This window comes from Anser anser, assembly GCF_964211835.1.
Source record: "Anser anser genome assembly, chromosome: 30".
Lineage (NCBI taxonomy): Eukaryota > Metazoa > Chordata > Aves > Anseriformes > Anatidae > Anser > Anser anser.
In genome coordinates this window covers 3,031,029-3,058,198 of record NC_139751.1, presented here as the reverse complement: position 1 = coordinate 3,058,198, position 27,170 = coordinate 3,031,029, and the positions used below count along the sequence as shown (strand labels likewise).

Here is a 27,170-nt window from a genome sequence, read left to right as displayed (position 1 = left end):
GCCTGCACCCCGAGGGAGGGTCCCGGCCCCCCCGACCCCCCCCAGCTCGGCGCTATTTATTTACAGCGCGGCTGGCGCCAGCCGCCCCCGCTGCCTCCTGACCGGGGGGGGGCCCGGGACCAGCGGGGGGCTCAGCGCCCCTCCCGGGGGGGTCCCGCTCCGGACCCTCAGCCCCCAGCCCCCCCCCCCCAAACTCCCCCGCCCCCGGGCTCGGGCGTCCGGTGCGGGGGGGCCGTTCCCAGGCCCGCCGCTGCCCCCGGCTGACGCACATCCTCCGCCCACGGCCCCGCCGCTTCCCGGCTTCGCCGCCCACGGCCTGGGGGGGGGCCCGGAGCCCGCTCCCCGCCCCCGGCCCCCGCCGCCCCCTCCCCCGGGGGGGGGAGGGGAACGGAGCCGAGCACCGGGCTCCCCCCTCCGTGGGTGGGGGGGTCCCGGCACCCCCCCGGGGGGACCGGTACCGATGCCCTCCGGTCCCGGGGGGGGGGGGCACCGAGGGGTCCCGGGGAGGCACCGCGGGGGGGGCCCCAGGATGGGGGGGGATGGGCAGGATGCCCCCCCCGAAGGCAGCCAGCGGGGGGGGGCACCCGGGGGCGGCGGGGGCCGGGCACGGAGGGGCCGGGGGGGTCCCGGGGGGTGCCGGGGGGGAGGCGGCGGGGTCGCCCCGGGACCCCCGACCCAGCCAACGCGGCGCTGCCCCTGATAGGCGGAGCCGTTTGTCAATCAAAGGAGAGGGGCGGGAGCGCGCGGCGGGCCCGGGCTGCGCGCTGATTGGCTGGAGCGAGTGTCTGTCAGGGCCGTTGCTAAGGCGGTGCTCGCGGTTAGGCGGGGCCCCGCTGGGCCGTTCTCGCTGAACGGCGCTGGCGGTGGCGGCCTTAGCAACGGGAAGGCGGGGCTAAGCCTGCCTCCTGTCCGGCAGCGCTGATAGGCTGAGAGCCCCGTCAGTCAGCCCCGCGGGAGGCAGGGGGGCGGGCGAGGCCGCAGCGGCCTTCCTATAGGCCCGGGCAGCTGTCAGTTGGCGGTGACGTTAGGCGAGGAGGGCGGGACGTAGCGGCGGAAGCGGAAGCCGGTGGCGCGGCCCGGCCATGGCGGGACGGACGAACGCGGCCCGGGCCCGGCGGCAGCTCCTGGCGGCGTTGCTGCTGCTGCTGCTGCCGTTGGGGGCGGCGGCGGCTCCGCGGGACGGCGGTACCGGGCGGGGGGCGGGGCCAGGAGATCGTTACCGGCGGGGGGGGGCGGCACCGGGGGGGGCGGGGCCAGGAGGCCGTTACCGGCGGGGGGCGGCCTTCGCAGGGCCCCGGGGCCTGGCGGGGCGGGGCGCGGAGTCGGGGGGGGCCCAGGGGGTTCACGGCATCCTGGGGGAGTCCCCGGGGGTCTTGAGGGGTCCGGGGCGGGGGCCCTGGGGGTGGTCCCCGGGGGTATGGGGGAGTCCGAGGGGGTCCGGGGTTGGGGCCCGGGGGTCTGGGGGGGGTTCCCCGGGGATCCGGGGGTGTCCCTGGGGTCCAGGGGGGTCTCCAGGTGGCTCTCAGGGGTTATGGGGGGTCTTGGGGGGGTCTCTGGGGTTCCCCCGGGGGGGGGATGCGCGCCCTGCGCTCTGGTGCGGGCGGGCGCTGATGCCCGGCGTTGGCTCCGCGCTGCTGAGCCCCCTTTGCTCTGCCCCTCGCCCTGAAGGCGCGGCGGAGGCCGTGGTCGAGCTGCGCGAGGCCCGTGCCTGCTATCAGGCTGCCTCCCACCGCTTCTGCTACACCAACACGCACGCCCCGCAGTGGCACGACATCTGGACCAGGGTGCAGGTGAGGGGGTGGCGCAGGTCCTCGCCGCGGCGCGGCAGCGCCTGGCCCAGCCGCAGCAGTGCCCCCATGCGCTTCCCCCCCCCCCCGTGTGCAGATCCGCGTCAACAGCAGCCAGGGCATCCGGGTCACCCAGGTGGACAGCGAGGAGGAGCTGAGGGAGCTGGAGGAGTTCAGGGTGTGGAATTTCCTCTTCTCCTTCCTGAAGGAGAAGCTGAACAACACCAGCATCGACGTGGACCTCTATGGCCAAAAAACCTGCCTGAAGGTCGAGGTGCCGGAGGCCGGCACCAAGTACTGCGTCATGCTGTCCCGGCGTACGTCTGCTCTGCCGCAGGGCAGTGGGGCCAAGCGCTGGCACCACCGAGGGGCGGCGAGGACCGGGCACGGTCCTGGTGTGAGGGCCAGCAGGGCCGGTCCCCGCGGCAAAGGGAAGCGGGGCTGCAGAGGGGGCCCGCCTTAGTCCCCCAGGGCGCAGAACGGGGGGCACAGAGTCGCAGACATGGGGCGCTGGTCGGAGGCTTGCCCCGGGCACCGCCTCTCCCCACTCGTTGTCAGTGTGTTGGGATGGAGCTCGCGCCGAGGGCGCCCTGCCAGGGTTTCTCCCAACCTGGGCTGCTTCTCTTCCCAGGGTTTGACCCTAAGCTGTTCCTGGTTTTCTTCCTGGGCCTGTTGTTGTTCTTCTGCGGGGATGTGCTGAGCAGGTGAGTCCCCTCCTCTCCCCTGTGAGCCGGGGGCTGAGACGTGCTGGATTCGCGGAGCAGCTCTTGTCTGCGTGCTGCGGGAAGGCGGAGAGTCCCCGCCTGCCTCCCTCCGCCTGCCCAGGGGACGCCGGGCCTGCTCCGGGGGCTCTGTGGGGCTCTGGGCCGTTTCCCCACCCCGTTCCCAGGATGCGCGGTGCCTTTCTCTCGGCACCAGGTGCTGGGGTGCGCAGAGCCCGGCTGGCCTTGCAGCCTGCAGGCTCCTGGGGGTCGCTCCTAGCGGGTGTTCGCGCACGGGCGTCCCGCAAGCTGTAAAACACTTTGTGCACGTGCGATCTCCGCAGAAGCCAGCTCTTCTACTACTCGGCCGGGATAAGCATTGGCTTGCTGGCCTCGCTGCTCATCGTCTTCTACGTCATGTCCAAGGTCATGCCCAAGGTGAGAGCGTGAGGCTGGCTGGGGGCGAGGCTGCTCGCAGGAGCCCTTTCCACACCCGCACGCCCGTTCTGGTGAGCGTGCGGGGTTTCGTGGCCTCGGGGTGTCGGGCTGTGGGTCTGGCTTTGCCTGGAGCAAGGCTCGGTAGTCAGGGGGAGGCAGGCACGGGTGCCCTCTGCCAGCGGCTCCTCTTGATTCTCCCGTCTCTTTTCCTAGAAAAGTCCTGTTTACTTGCTTCTGGTAGGAGGCTGGTCCTTTTCCCTCTACCTGCTTCAGCTCGTCTTCAAGAACCTACGGGAGATCTGCAAGTCCTACTGGCAGTACCTGCTAAGTAAGCGTGGGCCCCTCAGACCTGCCGCCTCTCCGGTTCTTGCGGCTCCTACCAGAGCCTCGGCTCGCTGCTGGGGAGCGCTGGGGCTTCCTGCCCCCCTCGTCGCTGCAGACATTGTGCTTGTGCTCCTGAGAGGCAAATCCCGGCGCCGGGGCAGCGTCCCAGCTCCCGATCCCTCTGCTCCCCCGCAGGTTACATGCTGCTCGTGGGCTTGGTGAGCTTCGGCGTGTGCTACCGGTACGGCCCGCTGGAGAATGAGCGCAGCATCAACCTGCTCTCCTGGACCCTGCAGCTCCTGGGCCTGCTGCTGATGTACTCGGGCATCCAGATCCGCCCCGTGGCCTTGGCCTTGGTGCTCGTAGCCGTCTGCGCCAAGCACCTGGACCACCCCATGCAGTGGGCCTATGCTGCCTACAGGTGAGCGCTTGTACCCCAGCCCTTGCTTGGGCCAGGTGAGCTGCTGGGTGGAGCCCGTGCTGCAGAACTGGGGCGGTTTTGGTGGTGTTTGGGGCTGGGGCGGGTACGCCGGGGGGCTGTGCCCCTCCTCCCCGGGTTGGTGTGGGGCAGCGCCGCGCTCCTCGCGTGTGGGAGCCTCCCTTGGGAGCGAGGAGCCCCGAGCTCTGCTCCGTCCCACCGCCGGCTCCTGGCCCAGCTCCCTGGGGTCTGGACCCGCGCTGGGCACCCAGTCCGGGCTGGGAGGGCAGTAGCCGGTGCTGCGCTGCTGGCAGGAGAGCGCAGAGCGCCCGGCTGGGGCCGAGCCCCCCCCGCCTGCTGACCGAGGAGGAGTACCGCATCCAGGGCGAGGTGGAGACACGCAAGGCCCTCGAGGAGCTTCGAAGCTATTGCAGAAGCCCGGATTTCTCTGCCTGGACCGCAGTCTCCCGCATCCAGTCCCCCAAGAGGTAACGTCCCGCGACTGTGCGGTCAGGAGACCTCCTCTGGGTGCTTCGGAAAGCCCTGGGTCGCTCTGTGCTGCCGCCTCTGGCTTCAGAGGCGCAGGAGATCCCCGCCGTGTGGAGGCAGGGCACGGTGTGGAAGCAGGGCGCCGTGTGGAGGCAGGGCGTGCGGCTCCAGCCCTGGCCCAGCCTCTGTGCTGTGGCTCTGCCCGTGGCGTTGCGTCCCAGAGCACTCAGACTCCTCACCCCCGGCTCCCTGCATGCCAGGACCTCGCAGGCCACGCGGGCGCGATGGCACAGCCGCGTCTTGGTGGCTTCTTCCCAGGTTTGCTGACTTCGTGGGCGGCGCCTCTCACCTCACCTCCAGAGAGATTTCTTTCCATGAGCAGGAGTATGGCCTGGGCGGCAGCTTATTTGAGGAGCAGCTCTTTGAGGAGGAGGAGGAGGAAGATGACTCCTTTGACGCAGACCGCGGGAGTTGCTCCCTGTCCTACAACCGCCTGGATGCTGATTGAGGTCAGCTGCCCCGGACCCTGGAAGGCGAGAGGCAGAACTGCTGGAGTCACCCTGCTTCCCTGACACCTGCGGTGCCCAAAGCCGTGTTTACAGGGGCCAACTGCTGTCGCCTGTGCCTCTGATCCCACCCCAAGCGGGGCTCCTGTGAGCCCTGCAGCAGAGCCGGGCTGGAAGGAGGACACGGGGAGCTGGCACGCTCGTTTTCCCCAGGCAGTTCCAGCCAGGCTGAGGCACCAAACGTCATCGCAGCTCTCGTTGGCAGAGGGTTGCAGGGGCTGGTCCTTGACCACGAGGCCTGTGCTGCTGCCGCTACGTAGGACGCTGGTCTGGAGTTGAGCTGGACTGGAGCCACCCTGGCTTTTGGGGTGCGTGCTTGCGTGCCTCCCGGTGCACACCTCGGAGGGGCAGGGACCTCCTTGGCGCTGAGCCGCCTCCTGTGTGCGCTGAGCCCCATGCCCCCGCGCTGCGGCTGGCAGGGGGGAGCCCCTCTCCCCCCCCACCTCACTCTGCCAGGGCGTCTCCACCTTTCAGGGCGGGGATGGAGCAAAAGGTCCACCTCGCGTGCAGATGCCCGCAGGAGACACGTTCATAAAGGAACTTTGGACCCATCCTGCCGGCACCTGCGTGCTCAGCACCTGCGTGCTCAGCACCTGCCTGCTGCGAGGCTGCAGTGTGGGGCGAGCACCCCGGGGGCAGCTGCTTCTCCTCCTCCTCGTGCTTACCAAAGGTGCCCGAGGGCTGCAGCTGCTCAGGCTGCGCCTCTGACTTGGCGTAATCCCCTGCGGCTACCAAAAATCCCCCAGCGCTTCCCAGGCAGAGCCCCAGCTCCGTGGGCAGGGGGCTCCGTGGGCAGGGGGCTCCGTGTGCGTGTCAGAGCTGGGTGTGAGGCCCGGGGCCCCGCGGGTCGCCCCCAGCACCCCTCGCGGGTGCTGGCTCAGCCTCCCCTTCTCCCAGTGCGGACGTGCGCCCTGCCCGGTGGGGGGCTGGTGCTTCCCTGCCCTTTCCTCCTGGTGCCAGCCGGCACCGGGCGCCCGCGTGCTCCCGCAGCAGCACCTGGGAGCGCACCCACCAAGTGCCTGTGCCGGGGGGGTGCCGGAGCTGTTGCGCTGCTGCTTTCAGCCCCGTCCCCACCGCGCTCCTCTCGCGGCCAGCGCAGGGCAGGCGGCCTGGCGAAGAAGCCTGGATGAAGCAGAGGTCTGGGGGGGGGGACGCCCAAATCTATGCAGCTTCTTGTGGGAGTGTGGCCATGGGGGTCGACAAGCCCCGTGGCTGGTGATAACATCGGACTCGACGACGAGGCCGGGAGGAACGTAGGGTGTATGGCAGGAACAAAGAAGGGTGGTTCAGGAGGCGCCTTGCCGTTAAGGCATGGAAGTTGCTGGGTGTCTGCTGTCGTCGGGCGAAGTTGTTGACCAACGACTAACGAGTGAAAAAGTGCCGCTGTAGAGCGAATGGTGTGAGGAGGGAGCCTGTCCTCAATAAGGGGAAGCTGAAGTTAGGTCATTAATAATGGAGTAGCAGTCACTGATCCTAAAAGAGCCCCGCTGTCCGAGTGGTCTTTACGCCACAACTTCTTTGCAATAAAACTGCCCTCCGGTAGCCTTACTGCCTTGGGCTGCTCCCCTACCCATGCCCTGCCGTGCTGCTGCCCCTGCTTATGCTTTTGATTTATTTCTGGCCTAGGTTTGCTCTGCTCCAGCACTGAGCTTTACCCCCGCGGGAGCAGCCTCTGCTGATGCCTCCCTCTGTCTCCTTGGTGTGCTTAATGCAGGTTGACGACCGAGTGTATTTTTTTAATAAAGTACGTTTTCTAGTTAGCGAGCCTCCTTCCTTTATCTCAGGGCGCCCCTCCTCTGCCCTGGCCCCTCCGCCCAGGGGAGCTGGCTTGGCCCAGGACATCGCCCAGTGCCTGGGGACGGGGACGGGGGAGCGGAGGCAGCACCCCCTCCGCTGCCGGCTCCGTTCGGGCGCCTTCGCCGCAGGAGAGGCCGGGTGCCTGCCGGCCCCGTACCTTGCCCCGGTTTCCCGGAGCCCCGGGAGGAGGCTCCCTTTGTTTGCCTGACCACAATTAAATTTCTCTCCTTGTTCCTGCTGGGGGGGAGGTGGTGGGGGGGGCACAGCAGCGGGCTGGGACCCTGCGAGGGGGGCCCGGCGGCTTTGGCGTGCTGCGTGCCTCAGTTTCCCTGCCCTCGGCCGGGCTCCGTGCCCGGGGGGAGGGCCCTGGGCCCCCGCCCCCCCCGTGGGCCGGCCGGGGCCAAGCCCCAGCACCGGGATCCGGAGCAGCCCCGGCTCGGCAGCTCCAGCAGCCGGTGTCCTGCCAGCGGGAGGTGAGTCCCCGGCCCCTTTGCAGCCGCTGGGGATGGGGCTGGGGGGGGCAGCACCCCGGCCACCACCCCACGTCTCGGGGGGCTTCGCGTCCCCAGGGACCCCCGGCACGGGGGGGAAGCCCCGGGACCCGGCACCGCGGGGCTGCCCCGGGGCTGCGGGAGGGGGTCTGGGGGGGGGGGGGGCTCTGGTCCGAATCCCCCTCCCCACAAGCCCGGTTCTCGCCCCGGGGGTCCCGCAGCCAGCAGCGCGGGGGGGGGGGGGGTCCGTGCCCGGCGCCCAGTCCGGGGGGAGGCTGCGGGGCCTCGCCCCGGCCGCTCCCGTCCTCCCGGGAGGCTGCTCCCGGCGGGGGGGGCTCCATCGCCCCCTTCGCCCCTTCCCCACCTCGCCGCCGGTGAACTTTCCCCGGGCCCCGGCAGCGGGGCTGGGTTTACAGCCCTGGAAAGGGAAAGGTGAAGCGGGGCTGAAGGTCGCCGGGGTGCGGAGCCCGGGGCTGGGTGGAGCGGGCTCGGAAGAGCCCCGGGGTGCGGAGCGCCCCCAGCCCCCAGCCCGGCCCCCGCCCGCCCCCGGCTCCCCCCTGCCAGGAAAGAGGAAGCGGAGGCTGAATTCATCCCTGCCGCAAGAATAGGACCCAGGTGTCCCGGCTTCCTGGCCGGGCTCCTCGCTTCCCCCGCACCAGTGGGCAGGAGCCGGGCGTCCTGCGACCCCCCCCCCCCCCAGAACTTCCCCAACCCCACCGAGGAGCACCTGGTGCCGGGGCTGCTGAGATCCGGAGGCGTTTCGGGGAAGGGTCCGCAGCCCCCACCTGCTCTGCCCCAGGTGCCCCGGAGCTGCCCGGCCATGGAAGCCGCCGCCACGCTGCTGGACGCTGAGGCCGTCGGGGACCTGGTGCTGCTGGACCCGCTCACCGAGGAGTCGCTGCTCCGCACCCTGCAGGAGCGCTTCCGCCGCAGCGACATCTACGTGGGCATCGGGACGGGGACACGGGGGCTGGGTTGTGGGCCGGGGGGGGGGCTGCACGGGGCTGCACTGGGGTGGGAGGGGAGCGCCGGGATCCCGGCTGGGTCCTCCCGGCCGTGCGTGCACACGCGCTGTCCCGCTCGCCCGCAGACGTACATCGGGGATGTGGTGATCTCGGTGAACCCCTACCGGCCCCTGCCCATCTACACCCCCGAGAAGGTGCAGGAGTACCACAACTGCAACTTCTTCGCCGTGAAGCCCCACATGTGAGCACCGGGCACCCTCCTCAGTCCCGCTAAGGGCTTCGCCCACGCGGGGGTCCCAAGGCTTCGGGGGCTGGGGGAGTCGACTCGGGGCATCCCTACAGCCAGAGCCAGGGCTCTCGGCACCCCCTGAAGGCCCCTGGGTCCCCTCCAGCCCCCTTCTGACCCCTGCTTGCCCCCAGCTATGCCATCGCGGACGATGCCTACCGCTCCCTGCGGGACCGGGACCGGGACCAGTGTATCCTCATCACCGGTGAAAGCGGCGCCGGCAAGACAGGTAGAGGCTGGGCCCCCCGCGGGGCCTTGCGGGGCTGCGGGGGGGCGGCGGGACGGGCGAGCACGGCCCTGGTATCGACGGCCCCTTGCCTGCAGAGGCCAGCAAGCTGGTGATGTCCTACGTGGCGGCCGTGTGCAGCAAAGGGGAGGAGGTGGACAAGGTGAAGGAGCAGCTCCTGCAGTCCAACCCCGTGCTGGAGGGTAAGCGCCTCGCGCCCCGCGCCCATCCCGGGGCTCGGCTCAGCCTCCCCGGGCCCCCCCGACCACTGCTGCATTACCCCGTCCTCCCCCCGCAGCCTTCGGAAACGCCAAAACCATCCGCAACGACAACTCCTCCCGCTTCGTGAGTGACCTGGCAGGGGGGTGGCGGGGAGCGGGGCTGGGGGCACGGGAGCGGGGCTGCCGCTCCCTGCCGGGTCCCTGGCCTTGATCCCAGCCCCGTCCCTCAGGGCAAGTACATGGACGTGGAGTTCGACTTCAAGGGCGAGCCCCTGGGAGGGGTCATCAGCAACTGTGAGTACGGACTGACTGCCCCCCCCCCCCCCCCGGGGTCCCGGCCCCGTGCCACGGTGACGCTCACCCCTCCCTGCAGACCTGCTGGAGAAATCCCGCATCGTCCGGCACACCAAGGGCGAGAGGAACTTCCACATCTTCTACCAGCTCCTGGCCGGCGGCTCGGCGCAGCTGCTCCGTAAGTCTGGGCCCCCCAGCACGGGGGGCTTGGGGGGGGTGGCAGGGGCTTGGGGGGGCTGTGGCTGAGCCCCCTCTGCCCCCCCAGAGCAGCTGAAGCTCCGCCAGGGCTCCCAGCACTACGGCTACCTGAACCGGGAGAGCTCCAGCCTGCCTGGCATGGACGATGCAGCCAACTTCCGCGACATGCAGGTACCATTGGGGGAGCGTGGGGGCCGGGAAACCGTGACCCCCCCCCCACTCCCCAAATGCCCTGGGGCCCTCCCCATCCCCTGAGCTGCCCGTGCCCGTGCCCAGGACGCCATGGCGGTCATCGGCTTCTCGCCCGCCGAGGTGACGGCGCTGCTGGAAGTGACGGCCGTGGTGCTCAAGCTGGGCAACGTGGAGCTGAGCAGCTGCTACCAGGCCAGCGGGATGGAGGCCTGCAGCATCGCCGAGCCACGGGGTAGGGCCCGGGGTGGGTGGGGTGGGACGGGATGGGATGGGACGGGATGGGATGGGACGGGATGGGATGGGATGGGATGGGATGGGACGGGACGGGACGGGACAGGCCCCCCCACTCAGCCCCAGCCCCGCACAGAGCTGCACGAGATCTGCGAGCTGATCAAGCTGGACCCTGGCACGCTGGAGCAGGCGCTGTGCTCCCGCACCGTGAAGGCACGGGATGAGACCGTGCTCACCGCCCTCAGTGTCTCCCAGGTGAGCGGCACCTCTCCCCCTGCCCCATCACCCCCCCCGCTGTGGGCTCGTGCCCCGGCAGCCCCCCCGGGATCTGCTGCGAGCCCTGCTCCCCTCGCCCCAGGGCTACTACTGCCGGGACGCGCTGGCCAAGAACATCTACAGCCGCCTCTTCGACTGGCTGGTGAACCGCATCAACACCAGCATCCAGGTGAGCGCTGGGCACCAGCCCCCCTCGGGCCCCCTCCCCTGCCCAGCCAGGGCTCAGCACCCCGCCGTCTCCCAGGTGAAGCCGGGCAAGCAGAGGAAGGTGATGGGTGTCCTGGACATCTACGGCTTCGAGATCTTCCAGGTGAGCGGCAGGACCCACCTGGGCCCCTCCTGCTGCTGGGGGGGCGTAGGGCAGGGCTGGGGGCTCCAGCACGGACCTGCGACTCGGGGCCCTTCTCTCGCAGGACAACGGCTTTGAGCAGTTCATCATCAACTACTGCAACGAGAAGCTGCAGCAGATCTTCATCCTGATGACCCTGAAGGAGGAGCAGGAGGAATACATCCGAGAGGTACCCCTGGCTCGTGCCGCTCGGGCAGGCTGTGGCCCTGAGGAGCCTCGGTGGGACAGGGATGGGGAAGTGCCGTAGACGGCTCTGCAGCACGTCCCTTCCTCGCCCCGCTCCCTGCCGGGAGACGATTCAATAGCAGGAAGGCAGGGAGGGATTTGGGATCCCTGTCCCCACAACTGGGCATCCGGTTCCTGCCCCACAGCAGCTGGGGGTGTCTGTGGGGCAGGATCCACGCGGTGCGTGTCCAAGGGTCTGCGTGTCTGACCCCCATCTGCTCCCAGGGCATCCAGTGGACGCCGGTGGAGTTTTTTGACAACGGCATTATCTGTGAACTGATCGAGAATGTGAGTTGCCTCCCACCAACGTGCGGGGGGTCTGGGTCGGGGTCCCAGCTCCCCTCCCTTGTACCCTGTGCAAGCCGGGGCTGAGCCTGGAGTGGACCCGGGCTGGGGTGGTTCGATGGAGCCCCTGGTCTGTGCTGGCAGTGTTTTGGGGCGCTGGGTGCAGCGTGGGCTGGGGCTGACGCTGTCCACCGCGGCGCAGAGCAAGTGCGGGATCCTGGCCATGCTGGACGAGGAGTGCCTGCGGCCCGGCGTGGTGAACGAGGACACCTTCGTCACCAAGCTGAACCAGCTCTTCGCCACCCACAAGCACTACGAGAGCAAGGAGACGCAGAATGCCAAGCACGTCACGGACCTCAGCCTGCCGCAGCGCTGCTTCCGCATCCACCACTACGCCGGCAAGGTCCGCAGCACCCACGGGCACCCGTGGCCCTGTCCCTGGGTGCAGCCGGGGCGCCCGGGTCCTCTTCCCAGCTTTGCACAGGAGACGCCTGCAGGGCTGGGCTGGGGCAGGGGCTGCGGCGCCTCCCTCTGCTGCCCACTCTCTCCCACCTGAGCGCTCCCCCGCCCACAGGGGTGGTGGGACCCCGGGTGCTGACCCTGCTCCCGCACCCAGGTGACCTACAACGTGACGGGCTTCATCGAGAAGAACAACGACCTGCTCTTCCGTGACCTGTCGCAGGCCATGTGGGCCGCCCGGCACACGCTGCTGCGCTCCCTCTTCCCCGAGGGCGACCCCCAGAAAGTCTCCCTCAAGCTGCCCCCCACTGCCGGCTCCCAGTTCAAGACCTCGGTGGCGACGCTGATGAAGAACCTCTACTCCAAGAACCCCAACTACATCAGGTACCGGCCCTGGGGGGACCCCGCACACCAGGCACGTGGCGGGAGCCCCCCTGTGCCCACCACCACCCTCCTCCAGGTGCATCAAGCCCAACGACACCAAAACGGCGATGCTCTTCACGCCGGAGCTGGTGCTGGCACAGATCCGCTACCTGGGGCTGATGGAGAACGTGCGGGTGCGGCGGGCGGGCTACGCCTTCCGCCAGCTCTACAGCCCCTTCCTGCAGCGCTACAAGATGCTGGGCACCAAGACCTGGCCCCGCTGGGCGGGCGGCGACAGGTACGGGGGCATCGGACCAGGGGAGCATCCCACAGCCCCACGGCCGCGGAGTGGAGGGGTCTGAGCAGCCTCATGCCCCTGTTGTGCAGGGAGGGGACCGAGGTGCTGCTGTCGGAGCTGAAGTTCCCCCCCGAGGAGCTGGCCTACGGCTACACCAAGATCTTCATCCGCTCGCCACGCACCGTGAGTCCAGGCGCGGGGGGGACCCAGCGCAGGGCAGGGTCTGATGCAGGGTGGGGGCCTGCCCCACAGACCTCGAGCCCTGCTGTGAGCCCCGAGCGCATTGAGGGGGCTCCTGGGCGATGGTGCAGCCCCCAGGGGCTCCCCGCAGCTCGCCCTCACTCTCTGCAGCTCTTTGACCTGGAGAAGCGGCGCCAGGAGCGCATAGGCGAGCTCGCCACCCTCATCCAGAAGATGTTTCGGGGCTGGCGGTGCCGGACCCAGTACCAGCTGATGCGCAAGAGCCAGATCATCATCTCCGCCTGGTTCCGGGGCCATGCGGTGAGGAGGGGATAGGCAGAGGTCCTGGCTGCACTGCACCCTCCCCATCTTCGTCCCAAGAAGGGGTGATGTGGCAGGGGGGGAGCGCTCTGCACCCCCGGGAGCCAGCCTGGAAAGCGAAGCCCAGTCTGGGCACTGGGGGAGGGTCCCCGGGTGAGAGCCCCCCTGCTCACCCCGCTGCCCCCACGCTCCCCCCTGCAGCAAAAGAACAAGTACAAGCAGATGAAGCGGTCGGCGCTGCTCCTCCAGGCGTACGCGCGGGGCTGGAAGGTGAGGGCCGGGCACCCTGCGGGCGCTTGGGGCTGTGCTCCAGGGCCGGTGGCTCTCCCAGCATGGGCAGGAGGCATGCGGTGGGGGGGTGGGGGGGGCTCCGCGGCTCTGCCATGCTCTGGGGAACCGGGCTCACCCCATCTCTCTCCATCTCTCCTTCCTCCTCTCCTGCCTTTCTCTCCCTCTCGCTCCCTATGTGTGTTGGTGTTTCTCGCTCCACCTCTGGGCTCCTTTGGGCTCTGACTCTCCCGCTGCAGTCTCGCAGGCTCCTCCGGGAGCTGAAGGTCCAGCGCCACCGCCACCTGGCCGCCAGCACCATTTCTGCTTACTGGAAAGGGTACAAGGTAACGGGGCCAGCCCCGCCGTGGGGCCGCGTGCCCGTGAGCTGCTCTGTCCTGCTGTCCATCCGCTGCACCCAGGGCTGTCTGTCTGTCTGCCCTGGCCCACCCTGTCGGGCTGGGGTGGCTGTCCTGTCCGTGCAGGGCCAAAATGGGGGGGGGGGAGGGGGGGGGGGCATGCAGGCTCGTCCCAAAGGGACCCGTGGGATGGGGGGGGGGGGGGATGCGGTGGTGAGGTCCCAGTGCCCGTGCTGACGGCCGTCTCCCCACAGGTCCGCAGGACGTACCGGCGATATTTCCGCTCCGGCGCCAGCACGCGCCTGGCCAACTTCATCTACCGGCGGCTGGTGAGCGGGGCAGGGGGAGAGGGGGCTCGGCGCCTTCCTGCCCCCACCCCCCCAGCGGTGGGGCTGGGCCTGGGGACCTCCCGACCCACTGCCGTTCCCCCTCCCCAGGTGCAGAAGTTCCTCGTGGGGCTGCGGAAGAACCTCCCGCCGATGTCGGTGCAGGACCGCACCTGGCCCCCGGCGCCCTACAAGTTCCTGGCGGGCGCGAACCAGGAGCTGAAGAACATCTTCTACCACTGGAAGGTGGGGGCACTGGGGATGGGGGGGGGGGGTCGTGTGGTCCTCGTGTCCCCCCGTGCCAGCGGCGCCGCATTGTCCCCATCCCTTGGCAGTGCAAGAAGTACCGGGACCAGCTGACACCGCAGAGGAAAGCCCTGCTGCAGGCCAAGCTCTGCGCCAGCGAGCTCTTCAAGGACAAGAAGACGCTCTACAGCAAGAGGTGCCGCCTTGCCGGGGGGCCTCGGGGCTGGGGAGGGGGGCACGGGGGTGGCACCGGCTGATGGCCCCTGTCCCCAGCCTGCAGCAGCCCTTCCAGGGCGAGTACTTGGGGCTGACGCAGAACCCCAAGTACCAGAAGCTCCACGCCGTGGCCAAGGACAAGCTGGTGATGGCTGAAACCGTGATGAAGGTGAACAGAGCCAACGGCAAGGTGAGCCCCGTCCCCGTCCCCGCCGGGGGTGGTGTGGGGGGGCTGCGGTGCCGCACTCACCACCGCCCCCCGCAGACGGTGCCGCGCCTGCTGCTGCTGACCGCCGAGCACCTGCTGCTGGCCGACCCCAAGGCCGCCCAGCCCAAGACCGTGCTCAGCCTGAGCGACATCCGCGGCGTCTCCGTCACCCGCTTCTCCGACGGCTTGCTGGCCCTGCACCTCAAGGAGGTACCGCGCTGCCGGGGGGGCCGGGGGGGGGGCAGGGAGGGGTCCCGGCGGCACTGACCCCCCCCCCCCTCGCCCCGCAGACCGCAGCGGCGGGGACCAAGGGCGACCTCCTGCTGGTCAGCAGCCACCTCATCGAGCTCGTCACGCGCCTGCACCAGACCCTGATGGCCGCCACCTCCCAGGCCCTGGCGCTGCACATCACAGACCAGTACGGGCGGGGCCGGGGCGGGGCCGGCAGGGGCGGGGCTTGGGTGGGTGGGGCAGGGTGGGGCAGGATCGGAGGCAGCTGATTGGGCAAGAGGGGAGGGGCGGGGCAGGGTGTGCACCCCCTGAGCCCCGCCCCCTCGCCTCGCCCCCCCCCCCCCAGGTTCTCCACCCGCTTCCAGAAGGGCGACGTGGCCGTCACCGTGGTGGAGTCGGCCAAGGGCAGCAAAGACGTCCCCGTCTGCAAGAAGCGGGGCAGCCACAAGATGGAGGTCCTGGTCCACTGAGAGCCCCCCCCCCGCCCACCAGGCACACCCCCCCACACACCCCTCGCCCCTGCCCCACTGGGCCCAGCAGCAGAACTACCGCAACCCCATTAAATGGTTTTTTTTCGGTGTCTGCACGCGGGCGGTGTCGTGGGGACGTGGCCCTGTTTGCGGCACGGGAGCGCTGGGGGGGACCCAGGCATGGGAGCCCCAGGATGCGGCAGCGCGGTGCTGGGCGGGGGGGGGGGGGGCACAGCCCAGCCCAGGGACGGAGCCCCCCCAGCCCAGCGCCTTTCCTGCCGCCTGACTGCGGCGAGCGCTCGGCTCGGCGGTGATTGGAAAGGCCCCAAATTGCGGCCACTTTTCCCATTAAGTGGGAAAGCGGCTCGCTCGGCTGCAGGCGCAATTTCTGGCCGGCTGCAGGCAGCTGGCGCGTGAGGTCCCTGCCGCCTGCGCTGACCACCCCCATCTCCCACCCCCCCCGCGGTCAGCCCGCCCCGCTGCAGGACCCCCCTGTTGCACCCCCCCCGTCAGTGCAGAGCCCCCCCTTGCTCCCACACTGGAGCCACCTTCGGGGACCGAGACCACGGCCAGGGCAGTGCAGGGGGACGCCAAGGAGCCGCTGCACGTCCCTGCTGCAGCCCCGCGCCTGCAGGGTCCCTGTGTGGCTCCGTGCCCCCCCTTCCCGTCACTGCCTTTTCTCTCCTGCACGCGTCAAAGCTCCAGGAGAGGGATTTTTTTTTCCTGTCCCCACACGTCACCCGCGTTAACTTCGAGAGCTGACAACTCCCTGTCACGGCGGCGGCAGCAGCAGCTCCCAGGTGGGCCTGGAGCGAGCGGTGCGCTCTGCTGTGCACGGGCTGCATGTGCGGGCACGCGTGCCGGGGCACTTGGGCAGTGCGGGCACATGTGGGGGGCACGTGTGTGCACGGGGGGTGCCTCCAAGGGCTTGCCATGCTCCCCATGCCCCGGAGGGGCTGTGCCACCTCCCAGCGCAGGGACCCCCCCGTGCATGGAGAGGGGCCAGAGCCGTAAACAAGCCCGGGGCACCACTGCTTTTCGCGGCTGCTTGGCACCACACAAGTAGGTGTTATTAATTAATTAGGCCGTCTCTGGCCAAGCTCCGATTTAATTAACGTCCCCGGCACTGCAGATGCTGCCCTGCCCCGGGCTGTGGTGCCACGTGAGCCACCGCGCTCCCGCTGCCGCCTCCCTTCCCGTGGGGCTGCCGCAGCCGCCTGTTGCAGGCTGGCGTCTGCGGCTCGTGCCAGAGCTGGGCTCCCTCTGGTCTTTCCCATCCCCTCGGCTTCCCCCCATCGCCCTCTCCATCTTGGCTCAGCTGTGGGTTTCTTTTGGGGGGGGTTTGGTTGAGGGGGGCTGCTCCCTCCAGTGCTGGGGGGAGCAGGATCGAGCCTGGAGGCTGAGCTGGGCCGTGCTTGGAGGGGCTGCAAGGGGCCAAGCCCCCATCATCCTGGTCACAGAGGGGCTCAGGGGAATGTGGCCGGACATGAGGCTGGATCTAGGGCTGCTGGGACCCCCGGAGCTGGGCATGCCACTCACGGACAGTGCAGGACCAGGACCGGGCAGGTGGGGAGAGCCCCAGGACAGGACAGGAGGCACAGGTGGGCTGCACACGGAGAGAGTGCGTGTGCACGTCTGTGCGTGCCGTGCAGCCCGCGTGCTTGTGCACAGGTGTGCGTGCACGCACCTGCGTGCGCATCCCAGCAGCTCAGCCACGACCCACTGCGCCGTGAGCCCTCCCAGAGCCTGCCTGCGCAGCCGAAGTGCTCACTGGCGGCTCTGGCAGCAGGGCAGCGTGCCGGAGACAGGGGCCGGCTCGCACGCTGTGCACGCACACGTGCCAACAGGCTGTGGCATCTTCGGCTGCGTGTCCCACCGCATGCATGACGTGTGCAGGGCCGGGGGCTGCGTGGGCACGGCGCCGGCTGCGTGCTGGCCCCGTACCCCGAGGCGGCACGACGTGGCGGGGAGCTGGCGAGCCCACGTGGGCGCGCTTGGGCCGCGGTGTGACTGCGCGCGTAACGGGTGTCACGGTGCCTGCGTGGGCGTTGAGCTGCAGGGTGGGGGTGCCACCCCCCGCGGCCCCCATTGGCGGCTCTCCTCTCACCCACCCACGCCGTGCCACGGGCAGAGCCCCTTATTTAGCTCTGCACGGCTGCTAGCGCTGGGGTGCTTCACCTCCAGGCTGAGCGCGCCCGAGAGCCGTCGGCACAGCCTGTGGCCGCTGCCCGCTGCTTCTTGCCGCTCCGCAGCCACCAGAGGCGAGGGACGCGCTGCCCGCACTGCGGCTGAGGGCTGAGCAGGTCCCCGCACCCCCTGCCAGGTACCGTGGGGTCTCCCGGGGAGGCCGCTGCCTCCGCTCCTCGCTCAGCGTGGGCTGGGGGAAGGCGAAAGGGAGCTGGAAGCTGCAGGAAGCGCTGGGCCAGGAGGAGAGAGGGGTGAAGGAAGGTGGGGAGGGCTTGGGGGGGGGCGCTGGAAGCCTGGGGCTGGGACCTTCCTGGGGGGCTGTGGCTGTTGGAGGGTGGGTGTGTGTTGGTGTGGGTGTCTGTGAACGCGTGCGAGTGTGCAAGGCTGAGGGGGTGCTTGTCACCTCTGCGTGTCCGTGCTCCGTCCTGCACGCGTTTCCACTGCCCCAGCTGGCGCGTGGCGGCACAAACCCGGCACAATGGGCATGGGTCTTGGCATGGGACCCCCAGCTCTGCACTGCAGCCATGCTCTCCCCCCCCCCCCAGCACCTCTGCAGTACATCTCCTGCACTGCAGCCCCCCACCGCGTCCCGTCCCCCCCCCCCCAGTTTTTCCCCATGCCCCCACCGTGCCGCAGCCCCCCCAGCTGGAAAGGGCTGGGGAGCGTTTGCTCGACCGCTCCAGTAACGCCGGCTGCCCCCGGGCCCCCATCTCTCGTTCCGCTGTTTTCCCCTCCCAAAACCTTGCCCCGGTCCGCACCGTCCGGGGGGCGAGGGGCGACCCCGGCCGCTGCTGACCCCCTCCCGCAGGTCGCCCGCCCCGGCGAGGATGCGGAGCCGCGCGGTGCTCGCCCTGCTCGCCCTGGCCCTGCCGCTCGCCCTCGCCCGCTTCGCCGCCGCCCCGCCGCCGGGCCCCGCGCTCCGCTCCCAGGTAGGGCCGAGCCGTCGGGGCGGCCGTCGGGGAGGCACCGGGCGGCCCCCCCCCCCCGCGCTCACCCCCCCGCTTCCCCGCAGAGCGGCCCCGGCCCCGAGCCGCTGCTCCCGGTGCTGCCCTGGAGAGCCCGCGGCGGCCCCGGAGCCGCCTTCAGCGCCCTGCTGCAACTGCTGCGGGAGGAGGACGCCGGTGAGAGCCGGGGGGGCGGTCCCGGACCCGGTCCCGGTCCCGGTCCCGGTCCCGGACCCCGCCCCGACGGCAGCGCTCAGCCTCCCGCTTGTCTCTTGCAGGTCCCCCGGCGCCGGCGTCTCCCCAGAAGCGTAAGTCCGCTCCGCTCCGCTCCCGGACGGTGCCAGCCCTGCAGCGGCGGCCGAGGGGGGGGGGTCCCGGGGCGGGCCCGGAGCGGGGCCGGGCCCGGTGGGCGCTGACACCGGGCTCTCTCCGCAGGGGACATGCACGACTTCTTCGTGGGGCTCATGGGGAAGCGGACGGCGGAGCCCGGTGGGGCGGCGGGGGAAGACCGGGGGGCGGCGGAGCCGCAGCGGAGGGGCTGACCGCAGCCCCCCTGCTCCCCAGGGACCCCCCCGGACGCCCCTAGGGCCGCCGGGTCCCAGCGCTGGGCGGCGTGAGGAGGGACCGGGGGGGCGGCGGCGCCGGGATCCCCCCACCGGGCATCGCGGGGGGGCTCCGGGGGCCGCGTCCTGGCGCCTCGGAGCGGGCGGCGGCTGCGGGGCCACCAGGGCCCGGAGGCGAGCAGCGACTGCGGAGCCGTCGTGGGAGCCCGTCGGGGCCGGGGCCCGGACCGGGACCGGGGATGGGGACGGGAACGGGGCCGCGCTGCCGTCCGCGCTGTACGGGCACCTGCACCCAAACAAGCGGCCCCTCGCCCTGGCTCTCTCTGTGCCTCCGCTGCGCCTCCACGGGACCCGACGGGCTCGGGGCGGCCCCGGGGGGGACACGGCGAGGAGACGGAGAGGACGGGGGGCGGGGAGGAGGCACGGGGGTTGGGGGGGGGGGGCTGCTCATGGGCTACAGCGACCCCCCCACACACACCTCCCCCCCCACACACCCCCCCGCCGCACATCTCGGCCTGCCCCGTCTCCCCTCGTCGTCGCCCCCCCCAGTTCCCCCCGCCGCCCCCGGCTCCCCCGCCCGCCCCGTGCCCCCCCCCCCCGTTCTCCCCCCCCCCGCAGTTCCCCTCCGGGCCGCGGCGGCGCTGTGGCCCCGACGGCGGGGGCCGGGCGGCGGAAGGCGGCTCCGGTGGCGGCCGGCGCGGGCGCTCGTCGCGGCGGCGGCCGGCGGAGGGCGGGGCGGCGCCTTTGTGTGAGCGAGCGGCGATGGTGCGGGGCGCCGGGCGGGTAAGGAGCCCCCCCCCAACCCCCAACAACCCCCCCGGGGCCGCCCCCCCCAACACACCCCCAGCCCCCGGGGCCGCGCCGCCCCCCTCCGTCCCCGGCTCCTCTCGCCCCCCCCCCCCCCTTCCCGTTACCTCCCCTCCCTTTCTACCCCCCCCCTCACTTATCTGACCCCCCCTCCCCACCTTTCTGACCCCCCCCCTCCTTCCCCGTGACTCCCCTCGGTGCCCCCCCCACGGGTTCCCCCCTGACACCCCCCCCCCTCCGTGGTCTCCTACCCCCCCCCCGCCGAGCCCTTCCCTGCAGAAATCGCGGCAGCGTGGCCACTTCCCACGTCCCTGTCGGGGCTGGTTGGTGCCCCCCCCCCTCCGGTGTCCCACCGCCGGTGCCCCCCCCCCACCCCCCCCGGTGCTCATTCCCTCGGTGGTAGATCCGTGCCCCCTTCCCCTCGCCTCCCCTCCACTCCCCCCCATTGCCCGGTCTCTTAGCCCCCCCCCAGCACCCCGGACTTGGGGGGGGACCCTTCCTCATCTCCCCCTGCACCCACAGACCCCCCCCAGCACCCCGGGGTGGGGGGGACCCTTCCTCAGCTCCCCCTGCACCCACAGACCCCCCCCCCCCAGCACCCCGGGGTGGGGGGGACCCTTCCTCAGTTCCCCCTGCACCCACAGACCCCCCCCAGCACCCCGGGGTGGGGGGGACCCTTCCTCGGTTCCCCCTGCACCCACAGACCCCCCCCCCCCCAGCACCCCGGGATGGGGGGGACCCTTCCTCAGCTCCCCCTGCACCCACAGACCCCCCCCCCCCCAGCATCCCGGGGTGGGGGGGACCCTTCCTCAGCTCCCCCTGCACCCACAGACCCCCCACAGCACCCCAGGGTGGGCAGGGGGCGAGGGGCAGGCCTGCGGGCGCACCCTGGCCGAGCACCCCCCGGCCTGCGCCCCCCTGTTCCGTGCTAAGGAAGCTGGCGCCAGGGTGCTGGCGTGGGACCCCCCCAGCGAACTGGGCTTTTGAGACGCGCTTCGGCTGGTTCCCCTTCGTGTCCCCACGCATCGGGGGCTTTCGGTGCCCTGGGTGCCGAGGGTGGGCTGGGGGATCGTGAGCAGGAGGGGGCGGCCGGCCGGGGGGCTGCAGGGTGGGCCGGGAGGTGCTCCACAGGGGGCCCAGCGCTGCGGTGGGGGGGGGGAGGCGAGACCCCACCAAAGCGCCCACGTGGGCACGGGGGAGACCCGAAGCGAGGGTGGGCGGCGGGCGGGGGGTCTGGGGGTAGGGGTCTGCGAGGCAGCGGTGCTGGAGAGGCCTGGAGGTGAGGCCCCCCCCCCCCGTCACTCGGTGGGCGGCAGAGCCGAGCGCGGCGCCCAGGACGCAGCAGGAGCTTCGGGGCGTCGCTGGCAGAGCCGGCGGCTTTTCTCTTTTATTTCATGGTACGAGAGGGGTTCCGGTTCGTCTCCACCTAAGGAGCTGCGCTCGTTCCCAGTCGCTTGTCAGGAGGGGGGGTGTTTGAGGTAAGACTGCCACGACACCTCTCTGGCTGTGAAGCTGTTAAAGTTTTTCACGTTTTACTCCCCGCAGAGCCCCTTGCCCTGCCACTTTCTGGATGCCAAGCACCTCCTGCGGCTGATGAGGGCGTGAAGAAGCAGCTGAGCAGGACAGGGACCCCCAAGCAGCTGCTAAGATGGGCATGAGGATCAAGCTGCACAGCACCAACCACCCCAACAACCTGCTGAAGGAACTCAACAAGTGCAGGCTCTCCGAGACCATGTGCGACGTCACCATTTTGGTGGGCACCCGCTCCTTTGCCGCGCACAAGGCCGTCCTGGCCTGCGCCGCAGGCTACTTCCAGAACCTCTTTCTGAACACGGGGCTGGACGCCGCTCGGACCTACGTCGTGGACTTCATCACCCCGGCCAACTTCGAGAAGATCCTCAGCTTCGTGTACACCTCGGAGCTCTTCACAGACCTGATCAACGTAGGCGTCATTTACGAGGTGGCGGAGCGGCTGGGCATGGAGGACCTGCTGCAGGCCTGCCACTCGACCTTCCCCGACTTGGAGAGCTCGGCCATCTCCAAGCAGCCCTCCCTGGCCGTGGGCGAGGGCCGGTCGGGTCCTCTGAGCAGCGCCTCCTCCGAGCAGAACCATTCCCTGGGGGAAATCCGGAGCGGCGGGGAGCATTTCGGCCCCGAGCGCGGTTACATCCTGCACGGGGAGGCAGTGGGCAGCTACAAGGAGGACGACAGGAATAACGCGAGCGAAGGCAGCCAGGCCCTTGCCCTGATGCAGCAGCAGCAGCAGCCTCCCAAGACGGAGCAGGAACCAGATGCGGGGCAGTTCGCTCCTGCCGCGAGCATGGCAGCCCAGCCCAGCCTGGGCAGCGTGAACATCGTCGTTCAAACCACCACGAGCTCCTGCCAGCAGTATAAAGTCCAGAGCAACGGTGACTACAGCAAAGGTGGCTTCTTCACGACCGACGCTTCCCTGGACATCTCCACGGGAAGCAACTCCTGTCCCAGCAACAGCGACCACTCCAAAGAGCAGGGCTTTGTGCAGATGGATGAGCTTCAGCTGGAAGATTTGGGCGAGGACGAACTGCACTTCGAAGATGCCAGCGAGGAGCTGGGCCCGTCGGAAGAAGTCATTGAGCTGAGCGACGACAGCGAGGAAGAGCTGGCCTTTGAGAACGACAGCCGGGATAGCAAGGCCATGCCCTGCCAGGTGTGCAAGAAGGTGCTGGAGCCCAACATCCAGCTGATCCGCCAGCACGCCAGGGATCACGTTGACCTGCTGACCGGGAACTGCAAGGTCTGCGAAACCCACTTCCAGGACCGCAACTCCAGGGTCACTCACGTTTTGTCCCACATCGGCATCTTCCTCTTCTCCTGTGACATGTGTGAGACCAAGTTCTTCACCCAGTGGCAGCTCACCCTGCACCGCAGAGAGGGGGTGTTCGACAACAACGTCATCGTCCACCCCAGCGACCCGCTGCCGGGGAAGGTCGGCGCGTTTGGCGGAGGATCCGGCTCGGAGCTGGCGTGCGCCGCCTGCGGGAAGCCTTTGGCCAAAGACTTCCACACCGTCCGCAACCACATCCTGGACCACGTGAACCTGAAAAGCCAGACGTGCGGCGTATGCGATCAGAGGCACCTGAGCCTCTGCAGCCTGATGTGGCACGCCCTGTCTCACTTGGGGATCTCGGTCTTCTCCTGCTCCGTTTGCGCCAACAGCTTTGTGGACCGGCACCTGCTGGAGAAGCACCTGGCCGTCCACCAGAACGTGGAGGAGGCCCTTTTCCGCTGCCACTTCTGCGGGCAGAGCTTCAAGCTGGAGGCGGCGTACCGCTACCACGTCAGCCAGCACAAGTGCGGCAGCGGCCTGGACATCCGACCCAGCTTCGGTGACCGGCTCCAGCCGCAGGGCCTGCAGAAGAGGAAGCTGCCTGAGGAGTTCCTGAGCGAAGACCTGGCGCTGCAGAGCCAGCCGGGCAACAGTAAGTACAGCTGCAAGGTCTGCGGGAAGAGGTTTGCCCACACCAGCGAGTTCAACTACCACCGGAGGATTCACACCGGAGAGAAGCCCTACCAGTGCAAGGTGTGCCACAAGTTCTTCCGCGGCCGCTCCACCATCAAGTGCCACCTGCGGACGCACTCAGGGGCCCTCATGTACCGCTGCACCGTGTGCGGCCACTACAGCTCCACGCTCAACCTCATGAGCAAGCACATAGGCGTGCACAAAGGCAGCCTCCCCCCGGACTTCACCATCGAGCAGACTTTCATGTACATTATCCATTCCAAAGATGCGGAGAAAAATGCGGACAGCTGATGGGGTGAGGCAGGGCAGGGCCAGCAAAGGAGCAAACGCTCGCGACAGAAGCTGTGGAGAAACGTCATTTATTTTATTTAATGGTCAGGCGTCATGGATGGAATCCTCTTTTTCTATTTTTATTATTATTATTTTTTTAATTTTTGGCCTTGCTAGGTCTTTTTAGATTGGCATCGTACAAATCAACAGCACGTAAGCTACATCACTGTTTCTGAGAAGTCCGTCATGTTTACTTACCTCTGATCCTGTTAGAGGCCAATGAGTTTTGTGTTTTTAGCATTTCTCACTAGGTTTTGAATCTAGATTTTATTTTTAAACCTTTTAGCCCACTTGACTAGGCTAACCCTCAGTTTGAGCTTACCCACAAACTGATGCTGCTAAGATATTTTGACACCTGACCTCAGTAGAGAGGGACAGAGCTAGAGCAGGATGGTGCTGGACTTGAAGAAAAAGGAAAAAAAGACAGGAAAACAAAGACTCGTTCTAGGCATCACTGGGGTTCTGCTGCTATTGTGAGGAGAGTCTGTGTCACAGGATCGGCCTTGCCACTGTGGCTCTGCTGAGCAGGCAGTGAGGCGGGATGCCAGGGGCAGGCAACGGAGGGCGGCTGGGGGCCCTGGGCATGTTGCTGCCGTGCCCGTGATGCTGCTGCCGTCTTCAAAGAGCCCGTTCTTGGACAAAGGGAAAGGAAGGAGCCGGCCACCTCGTGGCGGGGAGCAGCCCGAGCAGGGGGCTGCTCGGAGGGGATGGGTGCTGCGAGCAGGGAGGTCCCGCGGAGGAACGGCCGAGCGAGGCAGGGCAGCAGCTCCGTGCTGAGGGATCGGCTGCTTCCTAGGAGGCGCTTTGCAGCGGCGTCATCGTGCCCGGCTTTTGCCGGCTGCTGAGGGCGTGCTGGCATCTCCTCCGCTCTTGTGCACGTGGCGCTCGCCGCGTCCCAGGGCGTCGTGTTGGAAGCCGCAGGAGAGCAGCGTTGCTGAGGCTGCGTGATCCCGGCGCATGAGCACAAGACAAAACCGTGGCCTTATCTCTCCGTCGGTGTCGTCGGGAAGGACGGAGCTCTGCCGGAGGCATGGCCCCTGCTGCTGCCACCACTGCCGCCGTGGGTTGCCGCATCCCGGACGCGTCTCCTCGCCGACGAGCGCTGCAGGACGGTGTTGGTGCCGATGTGAGTTCGTTCGCCTTCTGTCGCGACGCCGTGACCGCGGCGTGTGCCGGGGCAGCCGCTGGGAGCCGCGTGTGCTGCAGTGTGGGCTCCCGGGGCCGGGCCGGCCCTGCCGGCAGTGTTTACACCAGGAAGGGTGGGACCGGCTTGTTCCCATGCTATCCTGCTGTGGGGCAGAGGTGGAGAGGAACATATTTTCCAAATACCACGGCGTGAGTTATAACTGCCCTTAGGTAACTCATACTACCTCACAAACAGGAAGCGCTTTCAAGCCACAGTCGTCGTAAATTGGGCTCCTGTGCTTCTGCAAAGATATGCTGTTACAAAACAAAACTAGTGATTTGCAAACCCTGTGAGATCACCCCGCTTCCCCCTCCGCTCGAAGGGGCAACCCGCAGCCCAGCGTGGTCCGGACGCGTTGTTGGTGAGCTAGGAATTCCTGGGGATTGCTCCCCCCGCTCCACTGTGGCCTTGGGCAAGTCACTTCACCTCTTTGCCTCAGTTTCCTCATCTGTAAAATGAGGGTGGTAACACTTGTGGTACCGACCTACCTCCCTGGAGTGTGCTGAAGATTACTGGCTCACATCTGCAAAGCGCGTGGAAGATGCAAAGCACCTCGTGAGTATTAACATGTAGCATCCGAGGAGATGACAGCCTCCATCCTCTCCTGTCCCGTACCGGTTTCTTGAGGTACAAAGGCCACCCAGCTGGGTCATTTTACTCCTGTTACAGCCTTCCCCATCGAAAGCAACTCTTCCTTTAGTCCCATCCAAGTCCTGTGGAACGAGCTACGTAGCAATACAAGGTGAGGGGAGACCGAAACTTGTGGGTTGAGATAAGGACAGGGAGATCTCCCTCCACTTGCCGTTATGGGCAAAACAGCCTTGGCTTGGGGAAGATTAATTTATTGCCAGTTAAGAACCGTAGAGCAGTGAGAACTAAAAGCAGACTAAAAACACCTTCCTCCTATCCACCCTCTTCTACCTCCTCTCCCAAGCAGTGCAGGGGAACAGGGGCTGCGGTCAGCCTGCAATGCTTCCTCTCCACCGCTCCTTCATCATCACGCTCTTCCCCTGCTCCGTGCAGGGTCCCCCCCACGGCATGCTGTCCTTCCCGAACCGATCCCACGTGGGCTCTCTGCGGGCTGCAGCCTCCTTCGGGCCACATCCTCCTGCTCCCCCCTGGTCCCCTCCAGGGGCTGCAGGGGAACTCTGCTCCCCCACCTGGAGCACTGGCGCGCCCTCCTTCTCCCACTTCGGTGTCTGCACGGGGCAGGGGCAGAGGAGCCGACCTCACTTGGGAGGAAAAAGGGAAGTGGAGGCTGCGGAGGGGTTCGCGTCCTTTCCCCCGTCCATGTCGTGTTGGCCAGGTTTGGGCCAGCTGACTGCCTGCTGGAGACGCCTAACGGGACTCGTCCGCTTGGCACTTTGGTGCGTGCAGTATGTTTACAGAGGAAAAGAGGTACTGAGATGGTAGGTGGCTCGTGCGGGAGGTGGGGAGGGTGTCTGTCAGCCAGAGTTGCGCTTCCCGAGTGCTGGTTGTGGGGTGCTGCTGGTCAGCCAGCGGCCTTGGTGCGGGACCCCCGGCAGCGAGGAGCCGTGCCCACCCTGCTGGCTCAAAGGGAAGAGCTCAGGAGGCGCGCTGGGGGCCGGCAGCATGTCACCGGGGGGCTCGTTGAGGCACAGGGTCGCCTCCGTTGTCCTGATGGTGGTGAGGTGTGCTGGTGGACGGGGCCCTGGCATGTGGTCTGCTTTGGAGGTTGTTATGAAGGATGTGAGGGAGGCTTGAGACCGCTGAGTCTTCAAAGCCTCGAGACCCTCCCGAAATGCCCCAGGAGCTTCAATGAGCTTCGGGACGCCTCGGGGCACTGGTGCGTGGTAACAGCCTGCAGCCCCGTGTCCAGCTAAGCTGTGAAGCAAAAGCCTTTTGTGCACATAAACCAAAAAGAGAAGCTTTTACACTGAAACAGTAGCGGGCAAAGCAAGCCCACCCTTCTGAGCACAGGGACAGGAAAGCAAAAGCCCACCCCGTCTTCTGCCGGCTGCTTTTGGTGTGCGGGTGGGGAGAGAGCGCTCAGGTCCCTGACGTTTCTGTCTTGGTTTCTTCCCTGTGTGGTCATGAATTATTCCCACGTGAAGCTGCCTGCGATTGGCGGCGAGCTCTCGTTCGCGGAGGCAGTGTGGGGACGGGGCCGTGGCTGAGAGGGGCTGAGGGAGCTCTCCTCCCCTGTGGTCGGGGGGCTGCGTGGCATGCCCCACAGCGGGCCCGGCCCCACAGCGGGCCCGGCCCCACACCGGGCCTGGCCCCACACCGGGCATGGCCCCACACCGGGCCCGGCCCCACACCGGGCCCGGCCCCACACCGGGCATGGCCCCACACTGGGCATGGCCCCACACCGGGCCCGGCCCCGGCCCCACACCGGGCCCAGCCCCACACGGCCCCTCTGCCAGCCCCACCAGGCCTGGGATGGGGCCCTAGCGGCCCCCGCGGCGCTGCGAAGGGTGCTCGGAGCTGCCTTGCTCCGACCCCCGCAATGCATCGCGCCGTTCCGGTTTGTCCTCCCCTTTCTCGAAGGATCCGGGTCTCTTAACAAAATAATTAAGCAGAAGAAAGGAAAAAAAAAAAAAAAAGTTGAATTGCTGTCTAACCTTTTTGTTAAGTTAATAGTAGGTACTGACCTCCTGATATTTAAGTGTTTACTATCTATTTGCTGTAAAGTTTTGTATATTTTGTAAACTTTCCCCCCAAATAGTAGATGTCTAAAATCGTTGTACATTGGGTTCTTTTATACTCCATTGTTCAGCACAAAGTGTGGTTTTTATTTAGAATAATAAAATGAAAAATGTTGACCTCTCGTGCCTTGTTTCTGTAGTAAAAAGTAAATAATAATTCTTTTTATAGTTAGCCAGTGCCAGGAGCAGGTGCTGGACAAATTCAAGCTGGGGACGAGGCCCAGGAGCAGCGGGTATTTGGGAAGTGCTAAAGGAACGCGCTGCTGGGACGGCTTCCCGTGA

At 68.2% G+C, this 27,170-nt stretch overlaps 4 protein-coding genes across 12 annotated transcripts; all 4 read left to right on the top strand.

Moving 5' to 3' along the window:
* Positions 1-642: 642 nt before the first annotated feature.
* On the top strand, positions 643-6,483 carry NEMP1 (nuclear envelope integral membrane protein 1). 4 transcript variants are annotated; one of them, XM_083814521.1, is made up of 9 exons: positions 643-1,185; positions 1,669-1,790; positions 1,885-2,104; positions 2,419-2,491; positions 2,833-2,926; positions 3,140-3,254; positions 3,446-3,671; positions 4,053-4,156; positions 4,540-4,705. In XM_083814521.1, exons 1-9 carry the CDS (start codon positions 1,083-1,085, stop codon positions 4,566-4,568), a joined length of 1,086 nt encoding a protein of 361 aa, XP_083670647.1. In that variant the 5' UTR covers positions 643-1,082; the 3' UTR covers positions 4,569-4,705. The 4 variants fall into 4 exon arrangements, with proteins under 4 accessions (XP_083670647.1, XP_083670646.1, XP_083670645.1 ...); XM_083814520.1 differs by having other exon boundaries at positions 646-1,185; positions 4,476-6,483; XM_083814519.1 differs by having other exon boundaries at positions 646-1,185; positions 3,983-4,156; positions 4,540-6,483.
* Positions 6,484-6,764: 281 nt separating this feature from the next.
* MYO1A (myosin IA) lies at positions 6,765-14,819 on the top strand. Of its 2 annotated transcripts, XM_083814516.1 has the most exons (29): positions 6,765-6,993; positions 7,811-7,954; positions 8,102-8,217; positions 8,397-8,491; positions 8,587-8,691; positions 8,787-8,833; positions 8,940-9,003; positions 9,083-9,181; positions 9,269-9,372; positions 9,478-9,625; positions 9,761-9,879; positions 9,983-10,069; positions 10,145-10,210; positions 10,314-10,418; positions 10,700-10,762; positions 10,962-11,162; positions 11,376-11,602; positions 11,679-11,879; positions 11,969-12,062; positions 12,231-12,380; positions 12,582-12,650; positions 12,908-12,994; positions 13,261-13,335; positions 13,444-13,578; positions 13,668-13,774; positions 13,852-13,984; positions 14,060-14,212; positions 14,293-14,420; positions 14,580-14,819. In XM_083814516.1, exons 2-29 carry the CDS (start codon positions 7,832-7,834, stop codon positions 14,701-14,703), a joined length of 3,225 nt encoding a protein of 1,074 aa, XP_083670642.1. In that variant the 5' UTR covers positions 6,765-6,993; positions 7,811-7,831; the 3' UTR covers positions 14,704-14,819. The 2 variants fall into 2 exon arrangements, with proteins under 2 accessions (XP_083670642.1, XP_083670643.1); XM_083814517.1 differs by lacking the exon at positions 12,908-12,994 and having other exon boundaries at positions 6,769-6,993.
* Positions 14,820-15,212: 393 nt separating this feature from the next.
* On the top strand, positions 15,213-18,803 carry TAC3 (tachykinin precursor 3). Of its 4 annotated transcripts, none has more exons than XM_083814097.1 (6): positions 15,213-17,026; positions 17,699-17,819; positions 17,903-18,011; positions 18,113-18,142; positions 18,270-18,323; positions 18,399-18,803. In XM_083814097.1, the coding sequence occupies exons 2-6, from the start codon at positions 17,718-17,720 to the stop codon at positions 18,449-18,451; spliced, it is 348 nt and encodes a 115-aa protein (XP_083670223.1). In that variant the 5' UTR covers positions 15,213-17,026; positions 17,699-17,717; the 3' UTR covers positions 18,452-18,803. The 4 variants fall into 4 exon arrangements, with proteins under 4 accessions (XP_083670223.1, XP_083670222.1, XP_083670220.1 ...); XM_083814096.1 differs by having other exon boundaries at positions 18,092-18,142; XM_083814094.1 differs by having other exon boundaries at positions 18,092-18,142; positions 18,270-18,803.
* A 247-nt stretch (positions 18,804-19,050) lies between these two features.
* ZBTB39 (zinc finger and BTB domain containing 39) lies at positions 19,051-27,005 on the top strand. 2 transcript variants are annotated; one of them, XM_083814462.1, is made up of 2 exons: positions 19,051-19,180; positions 20,750-27,005. In XM_083814462.1, the coding sequence occupies exon 2, from the start codon at positions 20,853-20,855 to the stop codon at positions 22,992-22,994; it is 2,142 nt and encodes a 713-aa protein (XP_083670588.1). In that variant the 5' UTR covers positions 19,051-19,180; positions 20,750-20,852; the 3' UTR covers positions 22,995-27,005. The 2 variants fall into 2 exon arrangements, with proteins under 2 accessions (XP_083670588.1, XP_083670589.1); XM_083814463.1 differs by lacking the exon at positions 19,051-19,180 and adding an exon at positions 20,016-20,260.
* The last annotated feature ends 165 nt before the right edge of the window (positions 27,006-27,170 follow it).

Excerpts from the sequence above, each read along its gene's own strand:
- NEMP1 (XM_083814519.1), top strand. The coding sequence starts at position 1,083 with ATGGCGGGACGGACGAACGCGGCCCGGGCCCGGCGGCAGCTCCTGGCG. Across the intron at positions 1,186-1,668 it reads GGCGGCTCCGCGGGACGGCG|GCGCGGCGGAGGCCGTGGTC; the intron begins GTACCGGGCGGG and ends CTCGCCCTGAAG. Across the intron at positions 4,157-4,539 it reads CGCATCCAGTCCCCCAAGAG|GAGTATGGCCTGGGCGGCAG; the intron begins GTAACGTCCCGC and ends TTCCATGAGCAG.
- MYO1A (XM_083814516.1), top strand. The coding sequence starts at position 7,832 with ATGGAAGCCGCCGCCACGCTGCTGGACGCTGAGGCCGTCGGGGACCTG. Across the intron at positions 10,419-10,699 it reads AGGAGGAATACATCCGAGAG|GGCATCCAGTGGACGCCGGT; the intron begins GTACCCCTGGCT and ends ATCTGCTCCCAG. Across the intron at positions 14,213-14,292 it reads TGGCCCTGCACCTCAAGGAG|ACCGCAGCGGCGGGGACCAA; the intron begins GTACCGCGCTGC and ends CTCGCCCCGCAG.
- TAC3 (XM_083814096.1), top strand. The coding sequence starts at position 17,718 with ATGCGGAGCCGCGCGGTGCTCGCCCTGCTCGCCCTGGCCCTGCCGCTC. Across the intron at positions 18,143-18,269 it reads GCCGGCGTCTCCCCAGAAGC|GGGACATGCACGACTTCTTC; the intron begins GTAAGTCCGCTC and ends CTCTCTCCGCAG. Across the intron at positions 18,324-18,398 it reads GAAGCGGACGGCGGAGCCCG|GGACCCCCCCGGACGCCCCT; the intron begins GTGGGGCGGCGG and ends CCTGCTCCCCAG.
- ZBTB39 (XM_083814462.1), top strand. The coding sequence starts at position 20,853 with ATGGGCATGAGGATCAAGCTGCACAGCACCAACCACCCCAACAACCTG.